At 40.3% G+C, this 25,018-nt stretch overlaps 1 protein-coding gene across 3 annotated transcripts in view; it reads left to right on the top strand.

The window, feature by feature from the left end:
• Positions 1 to 25,018, top strand: part of KIAA1324L (KIAA1324 like) — a 183,710-nt gene that overhangs the window by 114,963 nt on the left and 43,729 nt on the right. For all 3 annotated transcript variants that reach the window (XM_029233932.1, XM_029233931.1, XM_029233930.1), the window contains 7 exons: positions 2,401 to 2,548; positions 5,405 to 5,491; positions 7,792 to 7,897; positions 8,927 to 9,079; positions 9,696 to 9,784; positions 22,101 to 22,281; positions 23,960 to 24,088. In XM_029233932.1, the coding sequence (XP_029089765.1) occupies positions 2,401 to 2,548; positions 5,405 to 5,491; positions 7,792 to 7,897; positions 8,927 to 9,079; positions 9,696 to 9,784; positions 22,101 to 22,281; positions 23,960 to 24,088 (893 nt within the window). The remainder of the gene's footprint in view (positions 1 to 2,400; positions 2,549 to 5,404; positions 5,492 to 7,791; positions 7,898 to 8,926; positions 9,080 to 9,695; positions 9,785 to 22,100; positions 22,282 to 23,959; positions 24,089 to 25,018) is intronic.

Here is a 25,018-nt window from a genome sequence, read left to right as displayed (position 1 = left end):
TTACATAGTTTCTATTGCTGTGTCATTGACTATTTCTTTTGCAGTCTCAAACTTGATCTTAGGGTCATCTGTTGAATTTTCAATTTCATGTATTGTAATTTTCAGTTCTAGAATTTACATTTAGTTTTACGAATGGTTCTTATTTCCCTTAAAATAGTTGAGATTCCTCATCCCTTCTCTCACTGTATTTATCTTTTATTTGATGTTGTTGATTATATTTTGAAGAGCTGTCTTAAATACTTGTCTGTTTCTTTTGTTTTATTTTTAAAAATAAATTTATTTATTTTTATTTTTGGCTGCATTGGGTCTTTGTTGCTGCGCATGGGCTTTCTCTAGTTGCAACGAGCGGGGGCTACTCTTCATTCTGGTGCACAGGCATTGCCGTGGCTTCTCTTGTTGTGGAGCACAGGCTCTAGGCTCGCGGACTTCAGTAGTTGTGGCACGTGGGTTCAGTAGTTGTGGCTCACAGGCTCTAGAGTGCAGGCTCAGTAGTTGTGGCGCACAGGCTTCGTTGCTCCGTGGCACGTGGGATCTTCCCGGACCAGGGCTCGAACCCGTGTCCCCTGCATTGACAGGCGGATTCTTAACCACTGTACCACGAGGGAAGCCCCTGTTTCTTCTGATTATCTTTTTTCTCAATTAAGGGTCATACTTTCCCACTTCTTTGCATTCCTAGTAAATTTTTATTGTATCTGGGGCATCATGAATGTTAAGATGTAGGGAATGTGGATTATTTTTTTCTTTCATTTAAAAGGTGTTGGATTTTGTTCTGGAAGGCAGTTTATTTATGAGAAGAATGCCTTGATCTCGTCAGGTCTGGTTTTAAAATTTTTTTTTAGGGTGTTTCGATATTGGTTTCACACTTAGTTCTAGGTCATGGTCTTTACTCTAGGGCAAGAGTTGGGCACACTGTGGCCTGTGGGCCCTCCCTCGGTTTCTGTAAGTAAAGTTATATTGGAACACAGCTGTACTCATTTATTTATATATTGTCTATGGCTGCTTTTGAACTACAATGGCCTAGTTAAGCATTGCAGGAGAGACCAGATGATTCATAAAGCCAAAATTATTGACTCTCCGGCCCTTTGTGAACAAGTTTGCTGATACCTACTCTAGGGTATGGCCCTTATTCCTGAAGTGTGGCAATTCTGGGATCTCAGATGAATGTCCAATGGGGTTATTAAGTTTTCTCCTTTCTGGCTGGCCTGGAGCTCTAGCAACTCCCATAAAAGTGACCTCTCTGATTATGTCTTAGCTTTGCAATGGCTGTTCGCTGGTAGGTCTGCCCACTCCAGACCCAAGCCCTAACCTTCAGAGAAACTCCATATGGACTTCTGGAGCCCCTGTTTTCTCTGCATCTCAGGCCTGAAAATTCCAGTTGTTTCAGCTGCCCCAAACATTCATCCCTGCTGCTTGGCTCAGTGAGATCGCTGTGCTCTGCTTGGGTGCTATCTCCCAGTGCCATGGTCTGGAAAGTGTCCTGAAGAATGAGGTCAGGGTCAATTTGGGCTGTGTCTCATGTGTTTTCCTGCTGTCAGGAATCTCAGTCCTTCACTGCCTATTGTCAATGCCTGAACATGGCTCACGTGTTTTGTTTAGTTTACTAGATTGTTAAAGAAAAGGGCAAATCCAATACCAATTAGTGAGTCATGATGGGATGTGGAAGTCTCAGTCTTTCATTCAAATTTTTTTTTTTTCTGTTAGTAAAAAGAAAATAATTTGCCAAAATCTCACTTATCATCCAGATAGAAAGTTAAATTTGAAGAGAAGGATAATAAGTTGTGCTGCCATACGGTTTGGTTGGAAATTTTTTTTGGCCCAAAAGTTGGCACGTGACTCATTATTGATTAAGAATTAGCTTATGGTTAGATTTACAACCCAACTTTTGTTCACTAGTGTATTTTCTTAATATTTCATTTTATTTTTTAGATAAAATTTCCAATCAGACTTTTAGCCCTACTATGTATTATGACACTATGATCTATATTTTATTTAGGTTCACTTTAAATTGGCTTTTTCTAGGACGATATCTTCTCTCACAATCAAGGAACCCCTGCATTCCCCTGCCAAGTATATGTTTGTAAATAAAACTTTAGATATTGTTTGAGAGAATAACTCCATCTAAGCCAGCTGGAATTAGTGATCATCTGTTTAGCAATCAAATTTTTGGTGAAAAATAGCAGTTACATAGCAACTTGATTGTTTAACCATACCACCATTTAGGAAGTCATGTGCCACAAGAAATGAACCTTTTTCCAGCCATGGTGTTGGCCTGTGAGTTCCACATGAGCTTCAGACTCCTCTGCTGTGCTTTGTCGATGGAGCCGCTTTTAAATCTCAGTTACAGAACTTGTGAAAAAAGAGGTTTCTGAATGCTGACATGAAATGGTTTTGTTTCCACAGCTCTTCCTGGGTCCCTCGTGGAAATTACATAGAGTCCAATCGTGATGACTGCACGGTATCCTTGATCTACGCTGTGCACCTTAAGAAGTCGGGCTATGTTTTCTTTGAGTACCAGTATGTGGACAACAACATCTTCTTTGAGTTCTTTGTAAGGGCTTTTATATTCTAGAATTCACTTTTAAAAGGACATTCATATAAAATTTCTCTTAATCATTTGTTCCCATTCCATTGTATGCCTCCTTGGTTTTTGTGTTAAGTGAAGCTTTCAGTATGAAAAGAAGTGTTATTTTTTGTCTATAATATTTTCTGGTTAATATTGTTTCTTTAACTTTGAGCTCTCACCTTGTAGAGTAACATTGGGCTTGTTTTTCCCTTTGGATGTGATTATTAGGCAACCACTTGGTGGAGACTGTGTGTGACAGATATTTTCCCCAAGATTCATTAAAATTTTTTTTATAGCTACAGATGCTACTTTGTTTAAAAATATGTTTTTACCAATTTTAGTTTTTGTTTAAAAGGCTTTTTTTCTCTTTGCAATTTCAAATATTTGAGTTATTTAAGTATATTCATGGGCAGTTAGGAGTGTCTGTGTCTTTCTGATTCTGCCGGTTTTGTACAATCCAATGGAATCAATGGATGAGATAGTTGATGTCTCTGACAAGAGATTAAATAACATTACAGAATATAGGAAAAAACAATAGTCTAACAGAATCGGCTGTTACCATGAAAATTATTTAACTATTTATATAAACTATATCTAATCTTGCAAATATTTGTTGTGGCAGTGACTCAGATACTTGAGAAAAACTTCTCAGATTGACTTCTTAAACCAAAAAAAAGTGTGTGTTGTGCAGGGAACTGGGAAAATATCTTGTAAATGTTTCTGGGGTCCAGATTTCAGGAATAAATGTACTGATAATGCTAAAACAAATTTATATTGCTCTTGTTAATGGAAGTTTCTAAATCAAAAGTTTGCTAGGAAGAGATATTTTCCATGAAGGTATGAGCCTTAGGCTCAAAGTCAAGAGATTCTGGCTCAGGTCCCAACTCTGCAATTGCTAGTTGTGTGTTATTGGACAATTAAGTTAACTTTCTAGTCCTCAGCATTCCTTTTTGTAAAATGGATTGTAGACAAGACCTTTTAAGAAGCCTCCCAGCTCTAAGGTCCTTTGATAAGTTTAAGATGTTAAGCAATATTCAAACAGATTGAGTTTTTAAGTTGCATTTTGTGTGTAAGATACTTCTCAGACTGAATGATTCTCTCTTCCATTGGACATTTTTGCAATATTACTAAAATAAAGTTAAGAAGCAAGATAATCGTATAACTGTTAGAATAAGCATTTAGTTTTGTGTTGTCCATTAAGTCCTTTGAGAGTTGTCAGTAAAGGTACTCTTAAGGCATGAAATTTCACTACTTTCTCTCAATGATACCTTTGTTCTTCTGGATAGAGACTGAAAAGGGATGGTGAGTTCATGTTCCTTCTTTCACTGATGTTTCAGCTTTATAGGTTGCAGTTTATTGACTCAGAGGGTCAGCACCTTATGGCCATCCTGCAAAATGGTTAGTGGAAAGAAATTGTCTGAAGACTGAAAGATGAAGATGCACCTGTGAACAATTCATAATTGAAAGCAGTAAAGTATTTAATTTTAGGAGTCTGGGAGTTTCATTCAGCTCTCCCTTCCACACACACTTTTTTTTTTTTTTAAATGATGAAACTGGAATCTGGAGAGAATAAATGATTAGACCAAGGTTATACCTTTACTGGTTACTTTTAGAATAACAGGAGAACTCAGATCTGTAGAATGCCAAGAGAATGTCACGATAATCCATGATGTCTGATATCAGCTGAAAAAAACCTTTCAGTTTATCTAAACATTGACCACCAAAGGTACATTCAGGGTTCCTATCTGTTTAAAAATGGCTTCCCACTTGCATTAGGATTGTCATTATGCTTATAACATAAATATGACATTTGAACTCAGTTAAAGCAGATGTCCTCAGGAGCAGTCAGTATTGTCTGGCATTTGGCTGTTGCAAGGATCTGTTTTCTAGTTAGTAAGTCTTTAGGAAATAACTTGTATGGAAATTTTTTTTTTTTTTTTTTTTTTTTGCCGTACGCGGGCCTCTGACTGTTGTGGCCTCTCCCGTTGCGGAGCACAGGCTCTGGACGCGCAGGCCCAGCGGCCATGGCTCACGGGCCCAGCTGCTTCGCGGCATGTGGGATCTTCCTGGACCGGGGCACGAACCCGTGTCCCCTGCATCGGCAGGCGGACTCTCAACCACTGCGCCACCAGGGAAGCCCAAGATGGCCAAATTTTTGATGTCTAGGTATTCTTCATAGGCCTGGAAGAGGATGTCCCAACTCCTAGGTATTTGGGAAGAATTGTCTGAAAAGCACAAAGTGTTTGGTGCTAAAGATATTAGCTGTATTCATTTGCACTGGCATAGAATATCATTAACATCTGTCCCCAGATACCAGCTGGGGGCTTTGACTTTGGCTGTAGCCACTTACCTATACACATTTGGGTTAAGTCCCGGGGAAAGGAAGACAAAGCAGATTTCATTTATTTATTAATTTAAAAATTTAACGGCCCCAAATCTTATAAAAATAAACTTGATTTTTATACTTTCGGGCCTGCCTGGTGAATGCAAGCTTTTACATTTTTGTGATGACTTTTTCCCCTTTATGTGGATTTTCAGTGCTAACTCTCTCTTCCTCTGCCTCTGCCGCTCCTGCTTAGCAGACCCCGCCACCCCCACCTTCTTAGTGGCCTAGTCTTTTTGTTACAGTAATGAGGATGGTTTACTTAGAACTACTAACTCATATGCAGTTGTCACTTAGGCTCCAGAGGTCTTGGCACATTTACTTGTTGAGAATTACTCATGGCCATTGTTTTGTAGACTTTGAAAGAAGCTCTTGCAGCCTGTCCTGTGCTGAGTAACAAATTTAATTAAAACCATCATCCAAGAAGCTTTACTGGGGCCCTTGTGTTTATTCCACAGATTCAAAATGATCAGTGCCAGGAGATGGACACCACTGCTGACAAGTGGGTAAAACTCACCGACAGTGGAGTATGGGGCTCTCATTCTGTAAGTTTCTCTCTGTCCTCCGCTTCCCACCAACCCCATCCTTCTCCTTCCTGCCTTTTCCCAACCTTTTTTCATTTTTTTTTGCGGTACGCGGGCCTCTCACTGTTGTGGCCTCTCCCGTTGCGGAGCACAGGCTCCGGACGCACAGGCTCAGCGGCCATGGCTCACAGGCCCAGCCGCTCCGCAGCATGTGGGATCTTCCTGGACCGGGGCACGAACCCATGTCTCCTGCATCGGCAGGCAGACTCTCAACCACTGTGCCACCAGGGAAGCCCTTTCCTGCCTTTCTCTTTCTTCTTCGCTCCCTCTTCCTGCTCTTTCCCATCACACTCCAACTCTCCTCCTTTTAAAAGGGGCATTAATAGGAAGGAAGTCTACTCAAAACTAATATACAGAACCTCTGAGTATGTAAGTTTACAGATGTGGCAATCACATGAAAGAGAATCCGTGACTCTTGGCATTGGAAGGATCCTTGAGTTTCTTTCATCCAACTTTCTCTGCAGTCTCCCCAACAAATGATTTTCAAGCTTGTCTTTTTGGGGACTGTGCTGACCCCATTGTTGGACAGCTCTGCGTATTACAAAATTCATCCATGTCTGGAGCTGAAACCTGCTTTCTGTCTGTCTATTCATCACCCATTGTTCAAAGTTCTACCCTTTCTGGTTGTGTCTGGTAGACTAACTACTTATTTCTTTAAGGACAACTCTTAAGTGCTTGAAGGCAATTATCAGGTAACACAGTCTCTGAATCTATTATTATTTGAGGCCTTTGGAGTGAGACATGGATTTAAAATCTAACTTTGGTTTACAGTAGTTGTGTTTCTTTAGGCAATTGGCTTCGTCTCTTTGATGGTTCATAAGAGAAATGGGACCAATCTTGCAGAGTTAAATGAGATGATACATGGGGAGGGCCTAGTGTGGTGCCTGCAGTGTAGATTGGACACTGTTTCAATAAGTGACCGCCCATCCTTGCCTTTGTGTTGTAGCAGGTACCTCATCCTTTTTTGTTTTTTTTGAAAAAAAAATTTTTTTTTCTGCATTGGGTGTTTTTTGCTGCATGCGGGCTTTCTCTAGTTGCGGCGAGCAGGGGGCTACTCTTCCTTGTGGTGGGAGGGCTTCTCACTGCGGTGGCTTTTCTTGTTTTGGAGCACGGGTTCTAGTTGCGCATGCTTCAGTAGTTGCAGCACGCGGGCTCAGTAGTTGTGGTTCGTGGGCTGTAGAGCACAGGCCCAGTAATTGTGGCACACGGGCTTAGTTGCTCCGTGGCATGTGGGATCTTCCTGGCCCATGGATTGAACCTGTGTCCCCTGCATTGGCAGGCGGATTCTTAACCAGTGCGCCAACAGGGAAGTCCAGGTACCTCATCGTTGAGTGATTAATATCATGCACCCTTTCAGAGTACTTTTTTGATCTGTATGCCTGGAAGTGATATTAGTACCACTTAAGATCCATCCACCTAAGCATTCAGTCCGCTGGGCTTTGAAGGTACAAGTAACCCTTGGCAAGAAATATGCTTTCTTCACTTACAAAGACTTAACACAAAAGGAAAGTACTTAACACACTACTTCTCTGAATCTCTAGCAGGGTGAAGTAGTCAGATATGTTTTAATTTTATACTGCTTGAATTTGGCCAGCCAGAGACTGCATAGAAGAGTAGGGTGGCAAATGAGAAAGCAAGGCACCCTTAACATTAGTTTACTTGACTGAATCAGCATGAAATTGATCAGAAAAGGATTTTGATTTATAAATATAAAAACGTTCTGGTGGCAAAGGAAGCAAATATTAGACGTGGTATCATTTAAGTTCTGGAGTCGTAGAGTTAAATCGGGTTATTCTATAAGAATAGTCCTGTTTTTCTCTTGTTGCTGTTGCAGTGTTTTTTGTTAAGTAATTTTAAAATGAAGCAAACTCATTCTGTTACCTTTTTTGTTTTCAGAGCCCAAAGATCTACTTATGACTGGTGGCAGCCAACCAATATGTAATTGGGCCAAGTGCCTTTCACTGTCTAAAATGAGTCCCTTTGAAATATAAACCAAGACTTCATGCAAATGATTTGAAGATCATTTTATCTTTTATCATGCTTGAAGAATTTTCTTTTCCTTTTATCATTACTATATTTTGGGGGTTGGCAAACTATTTTTTTTTAGAATTGAAGCAGAGCTTAGGTCTCAAGTAACAGATTTAAATTTGTGGGTTCCATTTCATTATAATGCATTGAAAAGTGTATAAGAGATTCGCTTCTAGATATGGTTGTAGGTAGCATGGTTTACCTGACCTGAGTATCTTGTGTTCTCTTTATAGGTAATGTTGAAATCAGGCACAAACATACTGTACTGGAGAACTACAGGCATCCTTATGGGTTCCAAGGCCGTCAAGCCAGTGTTGGTAAAAAATATCACAATTGAAGGTATTTCCCAGCAGTCTGCTCTGGTAGTCACCTGTCACATTTAATAGTTAAAATATTGATTACTTTGTTGGTTTTGCTGGCTCACGGGGATTTAGGACAGAAATTAATATGTTAGACATCATATAGGCTTAGAGACCCTGGTTTTATTCTTGGCAAATTGACTGGGATTTTTTTTTTCCTATCCCTAAACTGAATTATTTAATCTGTGTGGAAAAAGTAAACATGATGACAATTGTAGGTGTCTTTAAATAAAAGAAAATAATATTGATTAATAAGATCCTACTATTCTTACGAGAACTCTCTATTGTGCTGGCATAGTGCTTATTCAGGTCACCGCTATATCCCTAAAAATAACAGTGAAATAGATATCTTGGCCTGACTGTCTCCTACACCTTTTGCCTCTCTGAACCAGCTTCTGGCTCAGAAGAGTAGCCAGTAAACCCTGGCATGGTTCATTCTCAATTAGGGCTACTTTTAATGAAAGCAGTTGATTCTCCTGTATTAAAGTTTGGCTTAACGTTTTGGTACGTTCTAGGTACACCTGTTCCTGTGATGCTAACTCATTAGTCATAGGGACATCTGCTGGCAAAGGCTGGAATTACAAGCCAGAAGAAAAGTCGAGCCTTTCCCAGGGTCCCTTAGGTCTTGTCAGCTACGTAGTGAACAGTGGAGAAAAAGGGAGCAGGTGGCCACAAAGATGAGAGAATGGTATAGACTTGGAGGGAACCTTAGAGTTTATGCCACTTCTGATTAGTGGAGTTGCCTTTTGACAGCTGAGTTTATACATTGACCGTATACCTCTATCAAGTCTGAATCTCTTGTTGAAGTGTTTGCTCCACTTACGTGTGCAATTCAGTATCCAGCCCAGTTCCTTGCACATAGTAAATACGTTTTTGGTGTTGAATTAATGGGATATAAAAGACCTGGGCTAAGCTTATTGTTAATAGAGGTAGAGGCAGCAAGGATGCACTGATTTGCGTGTTCCTGTTCGGTCCTCCCATGCTCTCTCTGTTTCCCATTACCACACAGGGGTGGCATACACATCGGAATGCTTTCCATGCAAGCCTGGCACCTTCAGCGACGAACCAGGTTCATTCATCTGCCAAGTTTGTCCCAGAAACACCTATTCTGAGAAAGGAGCCAAAGAATGCATCAAGTGTGACGTGGACTCCCAGTTTTCAGGTAAAATGAGTCTCCAGTTTATACTCTTTGTTCTTTTCTTTCTAAATTTATGTTTGTTGAGCGTATATAGTCATAAGCCAGAAATCACACGTACGATGTGATGGACACAGTGGGCCAGAAACCAAAGTGCCGAACGGAATCCATACTGAGTGGGTAAAATAGGACGTCTAATTACCCCTTTCTGCAGGACTTTTCTCTTTGTCTGTAATGTTTTCTATTCCTCCCTCCCCCGCCAAGGTAACTGTTTTGGATATGTTTATACTTGTCTAAAAAGGTTCATTTTGTACTTTTAGATGATCCCTTGGCATGGAGATGTACTTAGAAACTTTTAATTTGTTCCAAATTTACAACATTCTGTGATAATGGAGGAAATCTAATGTCTTCTTGGAAAAACTATGATATGCTCCTTGTGTATCATGGAAACATTTATTGCTCTAGGGACAATAAAAATGCAGGCCTTTTGTTCTTTAGGCCTAGCTAGTTCTACCTAAATTCCTCTGGTACAGTTATTTTTACTTTTCACTTGTCTACTTTTTGTTTGTTTGTTTTCATGTTTGCCTTTTCTTAGAGTCACAACATAAATGACTCACTTCTGAAATTCGTTTTCCTGTTGCAGAAGAAGGATCCAGCAAGTGTACGGAGCGTCCTCCCTGTACCACAAAAGACTATTTCCAGATCCACACTCCATGTGATGAGGAAGGAAAGGTACAGGCCGTGTTCAGTCAGCTCCATCCCACATTTATCCACCCTTTTCCCAATTTGAGCAGACTCGAATTTGTTCATGAGAGAGTTAAATGAGTAGATTTACATAGTACGTGTGTGTAAGTAGCACGAAGGAAATGTAAGGTTTTAGACTCTGAAGCCCACCTTCCCAGCTTTGATTTTCGTATCTACTGCTTTTTAGTGCTGTGGGCAAGTTATTTGCTCTAAGTCTCAGTTTTTTCATCTGTAAAACGGGAATAATGTCGATACCTACTTCATAAGGCTGCCATGAGAATGCATGAAATACTCAATTTAAGGTCCTTAGCACAGTGCCTGGCACATAGTGAGTGCCCAATCAATTACTGCTGTTTTTAACAGTTACATTTTTGTCAGAAATAATATCAGGAGAAACACAGCCTTAAAGTGTGTTCTGTGACTCACAGGATGGAAATACTGTGTAACTTCTCTTTAATTATTTGGTTACTCAATAGCTTTGGTCAGTAAAAGCCATGCAGCCATAGGCTGATTCAGTTATGGCAGATTGCTGTGTAATTGCATTAAATGCAAAGTAATTACCATATAAATGGCACTTAGCCAGAGGAATAATGCACACAGGAACTCTGCAGTTGACCTGCCATTGTCTTAATTAAAAAGTTAGGGACTTCCCTGGTGGTCCAGTGGTAAAGAATCTGCCTTATAGTGCAGGGGACGTGGGTTCGATCCCTGGGCATGGAACCAAGATCCCGCATGCTGCGGGGCAACTAAGCCCATGCGCCACAACTATTGAGCTTGGGCATCCCGACTAGAGGGCCCGCGTGCCGCAAACTACAGAGCCGGCGCGCCACAACTAGAGAGAGAAAAACCTGCAGCCACAACTAGAGAGAAGCCCGCGTGCCACAATGAAAGATCCCGTGTGCCTCAACGAAGATCCCGCGTGCTGTCATTAAGACCTGACACAGCCAAAAATAAATAAATCTTAAAAAAAAAAAAAAAGTTAACCCTACCAGCCTATGTCAGTAGGAGAAACTGAGGTTAAGGTGGCTGTGCTGCAGCATTCTTTGTGTGTTTTTTGTATCTTTGAAATCATGACATTTAATTTCTTGACCTAGTTTGTAACATATACAGAGATGTCAGTATTACTTTCTTTTCTTAATTTTGTATCCTTAGGTTCTAATCTGTAATTTTTATATTTATATAATTGTTAATTTTACCCTTAGTCCTTAGGGTTTTTTTTAAAAAGAATTCACTTTTGAATACTTAAGACCAAGTATATCCTTGTGTTTTACAGTATAGCAAGTACTTACTAACTCAGAATAAGTCAAAGGAAGGCCAGTTTAAATCAGTGGAAAATTTCAATGATTAGAAGTACCTCTATTACTTTTAATAAGAACAGTAACTCTAACAGCTTTTGAGTGACAAGGAGTTATGAAGTAAGATCTTGAATGCCCTACTATAATGGTCAGGTGAGGCCTATTTCTATTTGGAAAATGTATGTAGAGAGCCATTAAGGTGGGTTGAAAGTAACCTGGAGTAATGTTTCTTTAACTAAGCTTTTCTTAGCTAAACTTCCCTTATTAATGAGTAAGGCAAATTAAATTTAGTTTATTTTATGTAATAGTCATTAATTCAGCATTACTGAAGCTTAAATGAATGAGATCCAGTATACAAATAGATCTTGATTTTGCTATAATGAAAGTATTCAAAATTCATATTTTTATTATGTCAGTGAGTAGTTTTTATTATGTCAGTGAATAGAGTGACAAAATCTAGTTGACCTGGGCTTAAGGAAGTAAAGCCATATATTAAAATATATTAAATGTAGAATGCACAGAATACACACACATGCGCACACATACTCGTATATGCACATGTGCACACCCACAGGCATATTGTGTACACACATACACACAAATTACGCTCTTTCTGTTGTGTCTGGGTAAACTCTGAACTTGTTCTTGGTATAGAACAAAACAGTGTACCACCCCACCGTAAACTCAGACATTCTTTTTTTTTTTTTAATTGGAGTAGAGTTGATTTACAATGCTGTGTTAGCTTCTGCTGTCCAGCAAAGTGAATCGGTTATACATATACATATATCGACTCTTTTTTTAGATTCTTTTCCCATATGGGCAATTACAGAGTATTGAGTAGAATTTCCTGTGCTGTACAGTAGGTCCTTATTAGTTATCTATTTTATATCAGTGATTCTTTAAAAACTGCTTTAAGACTTAATTCAAGAGAGATGTTTCTAGCTTCAGAAGTGAACAAAATGCAACGGGAACTTAATTAGATAACAGATATAGTGAAGAAGTGTGAATAACACATGTGAATTTGAATTTTTTTCTATTTTTGTTTGTTTCAACATTTTCATTTGTTGTGGTTCATCTTTTTAAGAGGTATGTTATTCTTGCTTGGAGTAGCCTGGTGATTTCCCGGTGGCTTAGTGATGTTTCCCAGGTTGTTCAACAACTGTGTTTTAGCTCTTTTTGTCCTGTCATACTCTTTTTGATCTCATTTTCCCCATGCTTGGAGAGGATCATCAAGGGAAGTGGCTCTTGAGGTATACAGACTTTGAACATTATAATTTGTACGACACAGGAACGTTCAAGTTTTTGAAGCTTCATTATTTGATTGCTTCCTGCTTCTAGGAGACTTTTTTTTTTTTTTGCGGTACGCGGGCCTCTCACTGCTGTGGCCTCTCCCGTTGTGGAGCACAGGCGACGGACGCGCAGGTTCAGCGGCCATGGCTCACGGGCCCAGCCGCTCCACGGCATGTGGGACCCTGCCGGACCGGGGCACGAACCCGTGTCCCCTGCATCGGCAGGCGGACTCTAAACCACTGCGCCACCAGGGAAGCCCTAGGAGACATTTTTAAGGAAAATTTAAATTGGTAACTGGAACCATTCTAATCCTGATTAAGGGACTCTCATTTACATTGTGAAAAATGTGAAATGCCTACTCATTCACGCATTTATTCAGTGAACCTTTACGGAGCATTGGTTATATACAGAGTTGCTGGGTGATGAGAGCAGGGCCATGTAAGGATAGGGAGAAGAAGAAGATGCACGTCTCCATAGACGGTAGAGCAGTGGTTGTCCAGTTTCAGTGAGCATCAGACACACCTGGAGGCTCCTGTCTCAGATTTTCTGTTTCAGTAGATCGGGGGCAGGGCCTGAGAATGTACATTTCTAAGAAGTTCCCAGGTAATTCTGATTCTGTGGGTCCAAGATCTCAGCAATTTGAGAACTACTGGTCTAGATTTAGAGGAAGAGGTAGTCTGTCAAAGAAAATGAATTATTATTTCCAATTGTTATTAGTGCTACAGCAGGGAAGTCTGAGGTTTTTTTGGGGGGGGGCTCTGATCAAATCAGGGAAAGCTTCAGAGCTGTGTAAAACCTGGGCAAGGGCATGGGAGGAGAGCATTTCTGCAGGAGGAAGCAGGATGGTGAAGACCTGACGTGGGAGGGAGCCTGAGTGTGACTAGAATGTGAGGGTATGAGTAGGGAGTTGCCCTGGGTGCCACAGGCTAGTGCTAGAGTAGGCATGCTTTCGTAGTAGTGAGTTAGCTTGAAAATTTTACATATATTTTGTTTCCTAAAGGTTGCGTAGAGCCCACTTTTTACCTGTGTTGCATGAGGTACCCCCGTATGGTTACATACAAGCACATGCACAGATTCAGTGCTTGAGATTTGAGCCCAAAAGAATGTTGACCCATGATAATGGGCAAGTATTCTTCAAGAGAGGGCATCTTTTAATATTAACAAGATATTTGATGGAGCTTCTCCCTATGGATGATCTCCGTGTGGATAAGCTCTCTCTATGGGTAAGACAGAGAACCGTGGACCCAATGATATGGTTAAGTTGGATATATGGCTAACCCAAGAACTATATGTAAAATGTTTGATTTTATAATTGGATGGCAGCTAGGAGAATAGTTGATCTGGATTAGCAGTACGGTTGTTATATATTTGCCATAGGCAGATAAATTTAACAAAGTATTTCTACATACCCTAACTCATACCAAGAAGAATATGAATTCACATAACTTACTTTCATCATATTATTGAAAAATCCTTAACTTGCATGAAGACATTAGGGTTAAGTATACCAAATAGTAGATTTATAAAGCTGGGTCAGGAAGATCTCTGTGCTTGAAAAATGAGCTCAAGTTAGTAAAATCAAAATTTATTTGTGTCAAGGAAAGTCTCAGATATAAAAGTATTTAAAAAAGAGAAAACATTAACTTGCCAAAAAGCTTTATGAGAGAATCCAGGCTGTAGAAGACCCGGCTCAGAAAATTAAAAATACAGCACATATTTAAAGGGGAAAAACTTTCCAAGAATATGAAAATTGGGTTTTCATTTAAGCTGGTTTTTTTTGAAAATTTTTATTTTATATTGGAATACAGTTGATTTAAAATTTTGTGTTTCAGGTGTACAGAAAAGTGGTTCAGTTATACATATACATGTCTCAATTCTTTTTCAAATTCTTTTCCCATTTAGGTTATTATAGAATACTGAGCAGAGTTCCCTGTTCTACACAGTTGGGCCTTGTTGGTTACCTACTTTACATATAGTACCCTGTGTATGTTAATCCCAAGCTCCCAATTTATCCCTGCCACTTTTCCCCTTTGGTAACCATAAGTTGGTTTTCTGCATCTGTGACTCTATTTGTTTTGTAAATAGGTTCATTTATACCATTTATTAAGATTCCACATGTAAGTGATATCATGATATTTGGCTTTCTCTCTCTGACTTACTTCTCTTAGTATGGTCATCTGCAGGTGCATTCATGTTGCTGCCAATGGTATTATTTCATTCGTTTTCATGGTGGAGTAACATTCCCTTCTGTATCTGTACCATGTCTTCTTTATCCATCCGTCCATGGACAATTTGGTTGCTTGCAGGTCCCGGCTATTGTACATACTGCTGCAGTGAAGGTTGGAGTGCACGTGTGTTTTCGAATTATGGCTTTCACCATAGAGACGCGCAGGAGTGAGCCGGCCAGATCATAGGTGGCTCTATTTTTAGTTTCTTAAGGAAACTCCAATAGTGTTCTCCATAGTGGCTGTACCAATTTACAGCCTCACCAACAGCGTGGGAGGGTTCCCTTTTCTCCACATCCCTCCAGCAGTTTTTGTTCGTAGACTTTTTAATGATGGCCATTCTGATTGGTGCCAAGTAATACCTCGTTGTTGTTTTGATTTGCATTTCTCTACTGTTAAGCGATGCTGAGCATCTTTCCATGTGCTTGCTTGCTTTCTTTTCTTTTTTTTTTAATCAGTGTGTGGGAAATTTACCTTTTGAAGTTGGCTTCTTGAAAGTCTGCCATTTTACGAATTCTCTTTTGAGTACTACCCCAGGACGTTTGTTGAAAGCAGGTATCATTTTTTAATATTTTTTATTGGAGTATAATTGCTTTACAATGGTGTGTTAGTTTCTGCTTTATAACAAAGTGAATCAGTTATACATATGTTCCCATATCTCTTCCCTCTTGCGTCTCCCTCCCTCCCACCCTCCCTATCCCACCCCTCTAGGTGGTCACAAAGCACCGAGCTGATCTCCCGAAGGCAGGTATCATTTAGAGTTTCATAGGCCTTGTGAATGTCAAGTGCCCATAAGCACCGGTTTTAAAGTTGTAGTTACGGGAAACGGCCACAAGGTAGCAGCATTTCTTCATGCCAAACTCGGGTTACTGGGGTAACCAGAGGCTTGGTGAAAGTCCTGTTCCAGGGTTGTAAAGGAGAGTGGAGTGTGGTAGAACAGACACCCAAGGGCTTGTGTTTCTTTACATCTTCCCTCTTCCACTACAACCCCCGGACCAATCCCAACCCCTGCAAAAAATGTGCGGAGATTGCTTTCATCCGTGGGGGCAGCGACTCTAAGGAAGGAGGCTGGAGGTGGGCACCTCAGCATCAGGAGACGTGGGGACCGGGTGACTTTTCAGTGCTCTTCCATCCCAGACAGTCCACAGTTTTTTGGTTGCACTAGGCTTGGCATAGCTGTAGGAAGGTCCGCCTGGATCTGGAGATTGTGGTCCCATCCAGAGGGGACCAGGCAGTACAGGTCCAAGGGGAGCTCCTTGGCTGGCACATCCTTCCCAGCTTCCTCAGCGTCATGAGAGTCCAGCCTCGGGAACCAAGGCTACTGAGGCTCCAGAGCTGTGAACCAGCCCGGATTTCCAGGGCCTGAGGGGAATATAATAGGCATTCCTTTTTTTATTTTTTTCTTAATTTTTAGATCATATTGGAGTATAGTTGATTTACAATGTTCTGTTAGTTTCTCCTGTACAGCAAAGTGAATCAGTTATACATGTACATTTATCTATCTTTTTCAGATTCTTTTCCCATATAGGTTATTACAGAATATTGTGTAGAGTTCCCTGTGTTATGCAGTCTGTCCTTGTTGATTATCCATTTTATATATATAGTAGTGTGTGTATGTTAATCTCAAACTCCTGACAATTCTCTTGTTCATCATATCAACAGAGGTTGTCTCATATCTGCCTGTAAAAGTCAGGGGGTTAAGGTAGTTTTGTAAAGGAGTCAGCAACTTACAGAAAAGCTTAAGGTTTTATTTATCTTGGGTACCAAAACTAGACAGAGTAACTTTTTTTGGTCTGTTTTATTTCAGGGTAAAAAGTGGTCCCTCCTACCCTTACCACCCTTGGATGTGATACATGTTTCCTTTTAATGGTGGCAAAGCAAGGTGTCACTTTTGCTTCTGTACTTGGAGATGATTAGAAAATTTAATGAATCTAAAAAATACTTTTCAGAATTGGAGTGGGGGAAGGCAGGGCAGGAGTCTCTTGACTCATGTGACTGGGAAATCATTGCAGAGCAAAGAGTTTTATCAAGACTTTCTCTTGCTCTTCTCGCTGATATTCTGAGCTCAGTTTGGTTTCCTTCTCAGGTAGGTTCTTTGCTCTGGCGCCAGATACCCCCTGACATCTCTACCCAAACCACTGTCACCGTCACAGCATTTTATAGGAGGGCTGACCGAAGTTTCCGAAAAGACTCTGGCCCTGCTTGAATCACGAGCCCATCTCAGACCAGCCATTCTGTCCAGTACCGTGAGCTACTCTGGTTGGGCAGCTTAGTTCACCTTCTAATCCCTGTGGCTGGGGAGGCCAGACCATATCCCAGTTCCTTTCAGCATCACACAAGTCAATTCCTACAGAGAGAGAGATGGTGTCTGTTACCACAGTAAAACGAGAGTGATCCTGTACATGTTCATAGAACACATCCACTGTTGAATAAGGTAGCTCTGGCAAGATTGTCTTGAAATACTGGGAATTCCCACATAATTTTGTACATACCTCTCTTGATACTTACATGGTGATCATAGTTTGCTAGTGTTTTGGTATGAGATCACTTTATTGCAGATACTTGTAAAGATGACTGTTCCCTTCACTGGAGTCTCTGCTTCCTGTAGACAGAAACATGTTCTTAATCGTTAAGAACAATCTCTAGGCCTAGTAGAGTGCCTGGAATGCAGAAGGTAGTGAAACATCTTTTGAATAAATTAGTGAATGAGAGAACTGGTGAGTGAATGTATGATTAACGCGTTTAGAGCGTTGTGTTCTGTCCTTGGTAGAGGCTTGGGGAAGTTTTCACAAAATGGGAAGAAACTAGAGAAAAGAGGCCAGGATATTAAACTATTTCATATGAAGTATGGTTGAAGTTTCTGGGAATGTTTTTTCCGCTTGGAAGAAAGACACCATCGGATGGAGGAATCATGATCATCTTGCTGGTGTTTCCTAGTTGTCCCAAAGAGATCTGATCTCTTTCCTTTGAATAACCATGACATTTCATGTTTCTCTTGGAAATTATGATGATGACAATAATAGTAATAGTAGTGATAGTATTAATAGCAGAAGCAGCTGTCCTTTACATATTTATCTGCATGCTTGCTCTTTCTGTGTGTGTGTGTGTGCGTGTGTGTGTATTCACACATTGCCGCCAGTTCTTTTCTTCAACAGCTGTGTAATTAGACATTAGAATACCCAGTTTGCAAACAAGGAAGCTGAGGCTTGATGAGGTTAAGTAACTTCCCTAAGGTCATAGCTACTCATAGCTATGTCTTAAGGCTAGAATTCTAACCCAACTCTGTTTCCAAATCTGTTGCTTCTGTATGCTCTTTGTATATTTTTCTTTTTATATTATAGCAGTTTGTGAATCTGTCTTATTAAACTGTAACCTCCTTCAGAGCAAACAATTTGTCTTATTAATATTTAAACTTCGTATAATGCTTTCTTCTACACGTAGTAGATAGTTAATAAGAATTTCCCAAATAGTAAGTTTAAGCATTTGAAGGGAAGTCTTAGAAAAAAAAGAAATAGACCTTTCTTTGTTATCCCATAAGGCAAAGTTTGGTTTATCAGGCTAATTTAAAGAAGATAAATTGCAGTTGTATGTAATGATGTTCTGACAACCACAGTTGCCCAGTTCTGGAACGGCATGTTTTGTTAAATTAGAAACTTCCCGGCAAAGCTAGAGAGTGCCTGGTAGGGACGTTGTTTTAGAAGGAAGCCTTCTTGAGAGGAGACAGCCAACCATGGAACTTCTTCATCTCTGAGTCTAGGAAATTGTTGGATCATAAAGGGTTTGCTAGTGTTTTTGTATCAGATTAAGGAGTACTTTCTTTGCCCTTTAATTAACTTCAGTATTACAAATTATTCCAAGTGCTCAATGTCTGTAACACAGTCCTTCTGAGTTATAAAGCAGAAGTAAGATGGAGGGGACATTAAAAAAATAGGGTATAAAGGGGTATGGCTTTTAGATCAGCCTTTCTTCTTATATGATTTAAGCAAGTGGAGTGTACTTGGAGCCTGTGTTTCTTAATTAGGATGATAGGAAACAACATGGCATTTCTCAGTGACTAGGGATTTCTGAATTTATTTTATTTTATAATTGTATTTATTTGTTTATTTTTGGCTGTGTTGCTTCTTCATTGCTACGCGCGGGCTTTCTCTAGTTGCGGCGAGTGGGGGCTACTCTTTGTTGCGGTGTGCGGGCCTCTCATTGTGGTGGCTTCTCTTGTTGCGGAGCATGGGCTCTAGAACGCAGCCTCAGTAGTCGTGGCGCACGGGCTTAGTTGCTCCGCAGCATGTGGGATCTTCCTGGATCAGGGCTCGAACCCGTGTCCCCCCGCATTGGCAGGTGGATTCTTAACCACTGTGCCACCAAGGAAGCCCCGGGATTTCTGAATTTAAAATAAAAATTTCATGACAGTCTTCTTTAAAAGCTTTTCCTAAAAGAAAGGTTTATTGAGTTGTAATTCTCATACCATACAACTCATCCACTCACAGTGTCAATTTAGTGTTTTTTTTATTATATTTAATTTTAGAACAGTTTTGTTGCCTAAAGCCCCAGATAGAACCTCCGGTGCATTGTGTTTTGTTTTGTTTTTTTCCCAGTACAATGTTAAATCCCCATGGTGTCTTCCACATAATGGAAGAAGAGGACCCAGACTTTTAAGCATTTAGAAAAGGGGAAAACAGAAAGCGGCAGAGCCTTCATAGAAAGGGAATCCAAGTAAATGCCGCTACGTAGAAGGGTGGGCTGAGGCCGTGCTTAGCACAGATGTGATGTTGAGCCTGGCTTTGGAGGAGGGGTCAGACACAACTCGGCAGAATGGGATGGCAATAACAAGAGAGACAAATGATGAGTGCCCGGTGATTTGCAGCTGGAGAGGATTGAGGTTTGGGAGAGGCAGAGAGACAAGTGATAGCCTGCCTGACCGGGAATATCTGAGTTAGAACATCATGATGCACAGGGCTGTTAGGTCGGAGTGACAATCAGTAAACCCTTTGAAACAACATGTAATTTAGCTTAGATGAGCTCAGCCAGTCTACAAAGCCTTAGTGCGTTTGGGCAGCGACTTTCGAAGGAAGGAAGCTGGCAACCGTGGACAAACCCAGTCTCAAAATTTGTCTAAACTTCAGTCTTCCCAGTTTTGAATTTTATTTTTAAGTGAAAACCAGCTTCCAATCGATACCCCCAATGCATTTCTTTAAAACATATTCTACTCATGCTTATGTATTTTAAATATACCTGGAGGCTGTAGCTCTTCTGTAATCTTAATGGCAGTCTGCTCAGTTTTGCTCTATTAGGGTTTTGGTTTCATAAAGCATTTCATAATTTTATCGCAACTTGCCAAAGAATGACTTGATTGTTGGTTTTTCACCTGCACGGTGAGCCATCTGGTGCTAAAGATCATTAATATTAATTGTTATCTTTCCCCAGTCAGCCAGACTTGAAAGCATCTGCCCCGTTAGAAAGAGAGGCACAGAATCAATCTGCCATGTGAAGCAAGAGGCTCTGCAAAGAAAACTTTCACTGTAGAGCATTTGACATTTGACTTTTCAACGTTTAAATGTTTAAAGGTGGTGCATATTTCCTAATTTTTAAACGTGTACTGTGCTTGGATTGAAAATCGTGTGGTTAGCCAATCTGTCAAAAATGTACTTGCATACTTCATTATTTTTACCCTCACTGAGGGTATTTTTACTCTCCCTGGCTAGCGCTTCTTTACAATTACTAGCTGCGTTTGACTTCTGGGCAGGTATAAGAGGTCTTATCCGAAGTTTCCTCATTTATAAACTCGTGCGTAATATAATCGAGCTCCTGAAGTGCTGGGGAAGATTGCATGGTGCCCCCGGGATGAGCCGTTGATGCTCAGCCTCAGCACCACACCCACTCCCACGTGGGAGCCAACTTTTCCCAACAATGCAGTAGCTCACACGTAACTCATTGCGATTTTAATTAACGTCAAAATAAATCAGCAAATTTGTGAATTGCCTAGCCTTGGAAATTTGTTTTCTATGCTGCTTAAGCCAGAACTTAAAAACGACAATCCCCCAAATGTAATGAGGTTTCATTTGCTTACGTTCTCTGAGTTTTACATTGCCTTTCTCAGAGGCATTGAGAGCCCCTGTTGGATACAGGATCTGTTTACTTTTTTCAGCTGTTTAGGAAACTCCAGCAGGAATAGCCATCATTTGGCAGATGGTGAGCGAGGCAGATGGGGGAAGTGGCTGGTTAAGCTGTATCATGATGTAGGCCATAAATGCAGAGAGAGAGAGAGTTGTAAAAAGAAAAAAAATGTTGTTTATACTTCCGTTGAGACTTCTACTTTTTAAACCATGTTCTTAAGCACCCCTCATTAGATAAGGTAACCTATTCTTCCATAAGGGAATATTTGAGAATGAAATCGAGTGGCCGTAAGAGCTCACTATAGATGACTTCTTATTAACTAAATAACTATAGAGAATTGCCTTTAATTTTGGGTCTCCTGCTTCAATATTAGACTTATCATTGCAGAAGCTGTTGTAAAGGAGAAGCAGTACTTTCAGCCGAGCGTATGTCTAACGAGGGAACTCTTAGTCTCTTTTTAAAAACGACATTAAGTTATGAAAGAGTTGGTTTTTCTCTTTGCATTTAGAATGCCTTTTGTGTTTTTCACCGTGCATATAAATTTTGTTTTGAAATGGCTAACCCACTTAATGTTTCTGGTTCCAAAAGACAATGATTTTATAGCAGTTTTCTGGGTTTGGCTGAGTTGTAGCTACTTAGTTGTATCTTGTTTTGTTTTGCGGGGTGTGCATGTGTGAGAGGGAGGAAGAGTTGAAAAGACTACCCTCCATGAAGGTAGATGTGATCTTAATCCTGCGGTTTGGAGCACAGGTGACAGGGCCTAGAAGCCTCAGGAGGAAATATTTTAGCTACAGCTCTTGTAGTCCAACATCAGGTTATTGGAAAAGACTCCGAGAGCATCTACCAGTGTTTATGAAATAACGGGATTGCAATGTGAAGCTAGAGATATTCTTTTAAAAAAATAGCCGTTTTGTTTGGTGATCACTGTGTGCAAAGCGTGATGATGTGTGTTGTAGATAGGGGAAAGGAAGAGAGTAGTGGGGGTCTCAGCGTGAGAAAGGGAGTCTGCATAGAAACTTAGGGCAGTTAGGGAATAAAGTGAACAGTGGCTAGAAGAGTGAGGGCTGCAAGCATGTTCTGTGTATTTTAGAGAGGAATTTCATGATGAGGCCATGCTGTGTATGACGTAAGGCCTCCTGCAGCTTAGTGTAAAAACATTTGGAGGTAATGGTCATTTCCCCACCGAAGTGTTTTTTTCTTTTTGTCTCATTTTGTTACTAAAGTTTTAGATTCTCTTCAGCTGGCCCTTCTATTCTATCACTGTTTGGACTTTACCTAATCTTTACCATGTCAATTTAACATGTTTGTTATTGGAAGTCTGAAGCAAATAAAGCATGTTATATGACTTGCAAGCCTATGTTTTTTTTTTTCCTCTCTCTCTAGACACAGGTAATGTACAAGTGGATAGAGCCCAAAATCTGCCGGGAGGATCTCACAGATGCTATTAGGTTGCCCCCTTCTGGAGAGAAGAAGGATTGTCCACCTTGCAACCCTGGATTTTATAACAATGGATCTTCTTCTTGCCATCCCTGCCCTCCTGGAACGTTTTCGGATGGAACAAAGGGTACGTGATATCAGCTGGTTCAAGAGTTGGACCTTGAGTGAAATAAACTTGTTGGACCACATTGACATTGTCCTGAATTGTTTTTATGGAAATTTTTTTTTTTTTTTGCGGTACGCGGGCCTCTCACTGCTGTGGCCTCTCCAGTTGCGGAGCACAGGCTCCGGACGCACAGGCTCAGCGGCCATGGCTCACGGGCCCAGCCGCTCCGTGGCATGTGGGATCTTCCCGGACCGGAGCACGAACCCGTGTCCCCTGCGTCGGCAGGCGGACTCTCAACCATTGCGCCACCAGGGAAGCCCCGGAAAATTTTTAAAACACATAATTTTCTTATCTCACAGACTGAAGAAGAGTTAAGAAATATAAGGGAATCGTGAGACTGCAGTAGCTTATTCAACATAGCATAAGGATAGTTTTTAATGGCATTTTGTGTAACACACAACCTCTTAATGGGTTGATGCTTTGGATATTTATAAGAAAGTTCCACCAGTTTAAGTGATTATGGATAAGCGCTCCTTTTGCAGTGTGTGTGCACACATATATTGATACAAGCATAAAATACTTTTATTTCAACTGGAATAATCACATTTTGTGCTATAATAATAGCAAAAATGGATTATTTTGATCAGATAGCAGTTAAAATAGTTCCTAAGTAGATTGTTTCAAAGTGTACGTTTGGGAAGAATTTAGTACTTACCAAACAATAATAAAGTGGTTACGGAATTTGTTTTAGTTTTACTCGATAAAGATTACAGTGCATTTCTGTGGCCGGTATCTTACTTGAATATAGCTGTGCTGTATACTTAATGTCCAGAGCCTCTGAGAGCATAAAAAGGGCTCGAGAGTTGAATTGACTTGGGTTCAAATCCACTTGCTGCAGGCTACCAATAGTGTGATTTAGCCACTAATTTGAATTCAATTTTCTCATTTGTAAAGTTGCAGACAATAATATCTAGCTCGTCATCACTGAGCAGGTTATATAAAAATGTCTCCTCCAGTACTTTGGTACCAGGAAATGCTTGCTCAATGAACATTTTCTCTCTCTCCCCTTCTTTTACTGTTGTGATAATACCAAGTGTCTTGACTAAATAAAAAAATGATTGTAAGAGACCCTTTTATTTAGTGTCATAGATGTTAATTTAAATTAGGTTTATTTATAAATCTAACTCTTTCCACACCCCCTCAGCTCCCATCATCACTTTTAAGTATAGCCAATATTTTGAATTTCAAGTAACCAGTCCATAATTAAATGGTGTAATAGTCAGTTAAGTTTAGTAACTAGTAGGAAGGGTGGAATATTTCCTTATTTATGATGTAGAGGAAACTGATTCTAAGATCACATGTAAGTGAACTTATTTCAGAATCACCCTTCTTATGGAAGGTAATTTCTGTATGAGCAGTTATTCCCAGAAATGCAAGGAAAAATAATCTTAAAAGATTTTGTGTTCTTTTCCTTTTTCATGTTAATCAAGTATATATGTGCATACTCTATCCAGAATTATTTTTCTTTCTAGACTGCTCTTGAAAAAGTTGTTAATTCTTAAGGGAATTGGTGGTTTACTATCTCTCCTTTCCACTTGCCTCTCTGCTAGTTAAAGTTTAGTAGTGCTTGGAACAGAGGAAGAGGAAGTTATCCGGATGTGATTTAATTGTAATTCTCTGCCCCATTTGTCTCCTGTAGAATGTAGACCATGTCCAGCAGGAACAGAGCCTGCCCTTGGGTTTGAATATAAATGGTGGAATGTCCTTCCTGGCAACATGAAAACCTCCTGCTTCAATGTTGGGAATTCAAAGTGTGACGGAATGAATGGTAAGTTCAGAATCAGCCTTCTCAGTGTATTTTGGTGGTAGAGACTCTTGGACTCAACCTGTGTAAAAACACACTAAATATGGCTATGAGGAACTTCAATCTTAGCATTTGGCTACTTGCCTGTCTTCCCAGACCTCACATAAAAATAGTAAATATGGTGTCATAGCCACATGACTGCCCTCTAAGAATATAAACTATTTTGCATTTTTTTGGAGTCAGTTTTGAAGTAGATGTTGCGGATCACCATTTATGGTTGTTATAAATACCAGAATAGATCACCAAGGGAGGCATTGAAATTTGTGTTGTTTGCCACTTGGATGAGTCATAGTGTATATATAACACCGTATGAAAGCATTTCTGCCTAGATTGGTTTTCTGGCTCAGCACTGAGCCATGAGGAGGGGTTACATCATCTCTAACTCCCCTGGCCTATGAAGTCTGTGATCATGTTTACAAATGTATATGAACCTCACTTACTGAAAACTTGGAAATGTGGCAGAGTTCTATAGGACGGTTGCTGAATTTTATTTGTTCTTATATTTTAAGTGCATGGTGAGCCTACCACTTAGTTACTCTGCAATATTTGTTGGTCAAATGAATGACAATATCTATGTATGTGGGGTTTTTTTTTGTTTTTTTTCTTTGCGGTACGCGAGCCTCTCACTGCTGTGGCCTCTCCCGTTGCGGAGCACAGGCTCCGGACGCGCAGGCTCAGCGGCCATGGCTCACAGGCCCAGCCGCTCCGCGGCATGTGGGATCTTCCCAGACGGGGGCATGAACCCGTGTCCCCTGCATCGGCAGGCCGACTCTCAACCACTGCGACACCAGGGAAGCCCTATGTATGTGTTTTTAAACTTGACACTAGAAATAGGTGTTATAGATACTAGGGTTTTACAGTAAAATGTGCCCTTTACTTTTATAAGCTCATTGG

Source organism: Monodon monoceros, unplaced genomic scaffold (genome assembly GCF_005190385.1).
Source record: "Monodon monoceros isolate NGI ecotype Baffin Bay Population unplaced genomic scaffold, NGI_Narwhal_1 Super_Scaffold_2, whole genome shotgun sequence".
NCBI classification, from domain to species: domain Eukaryota; kingdom Metazoa; phylum Chordata; class Mammalia; order Artiodactyla; family Monodontidae; genus Monodon; species Monodon monoceros.
The sequence above is the reverse complement of the archived record's forward strand: the minus strand, read 5'-3'. Positions and strand labels throughout refer to the sequence as shown.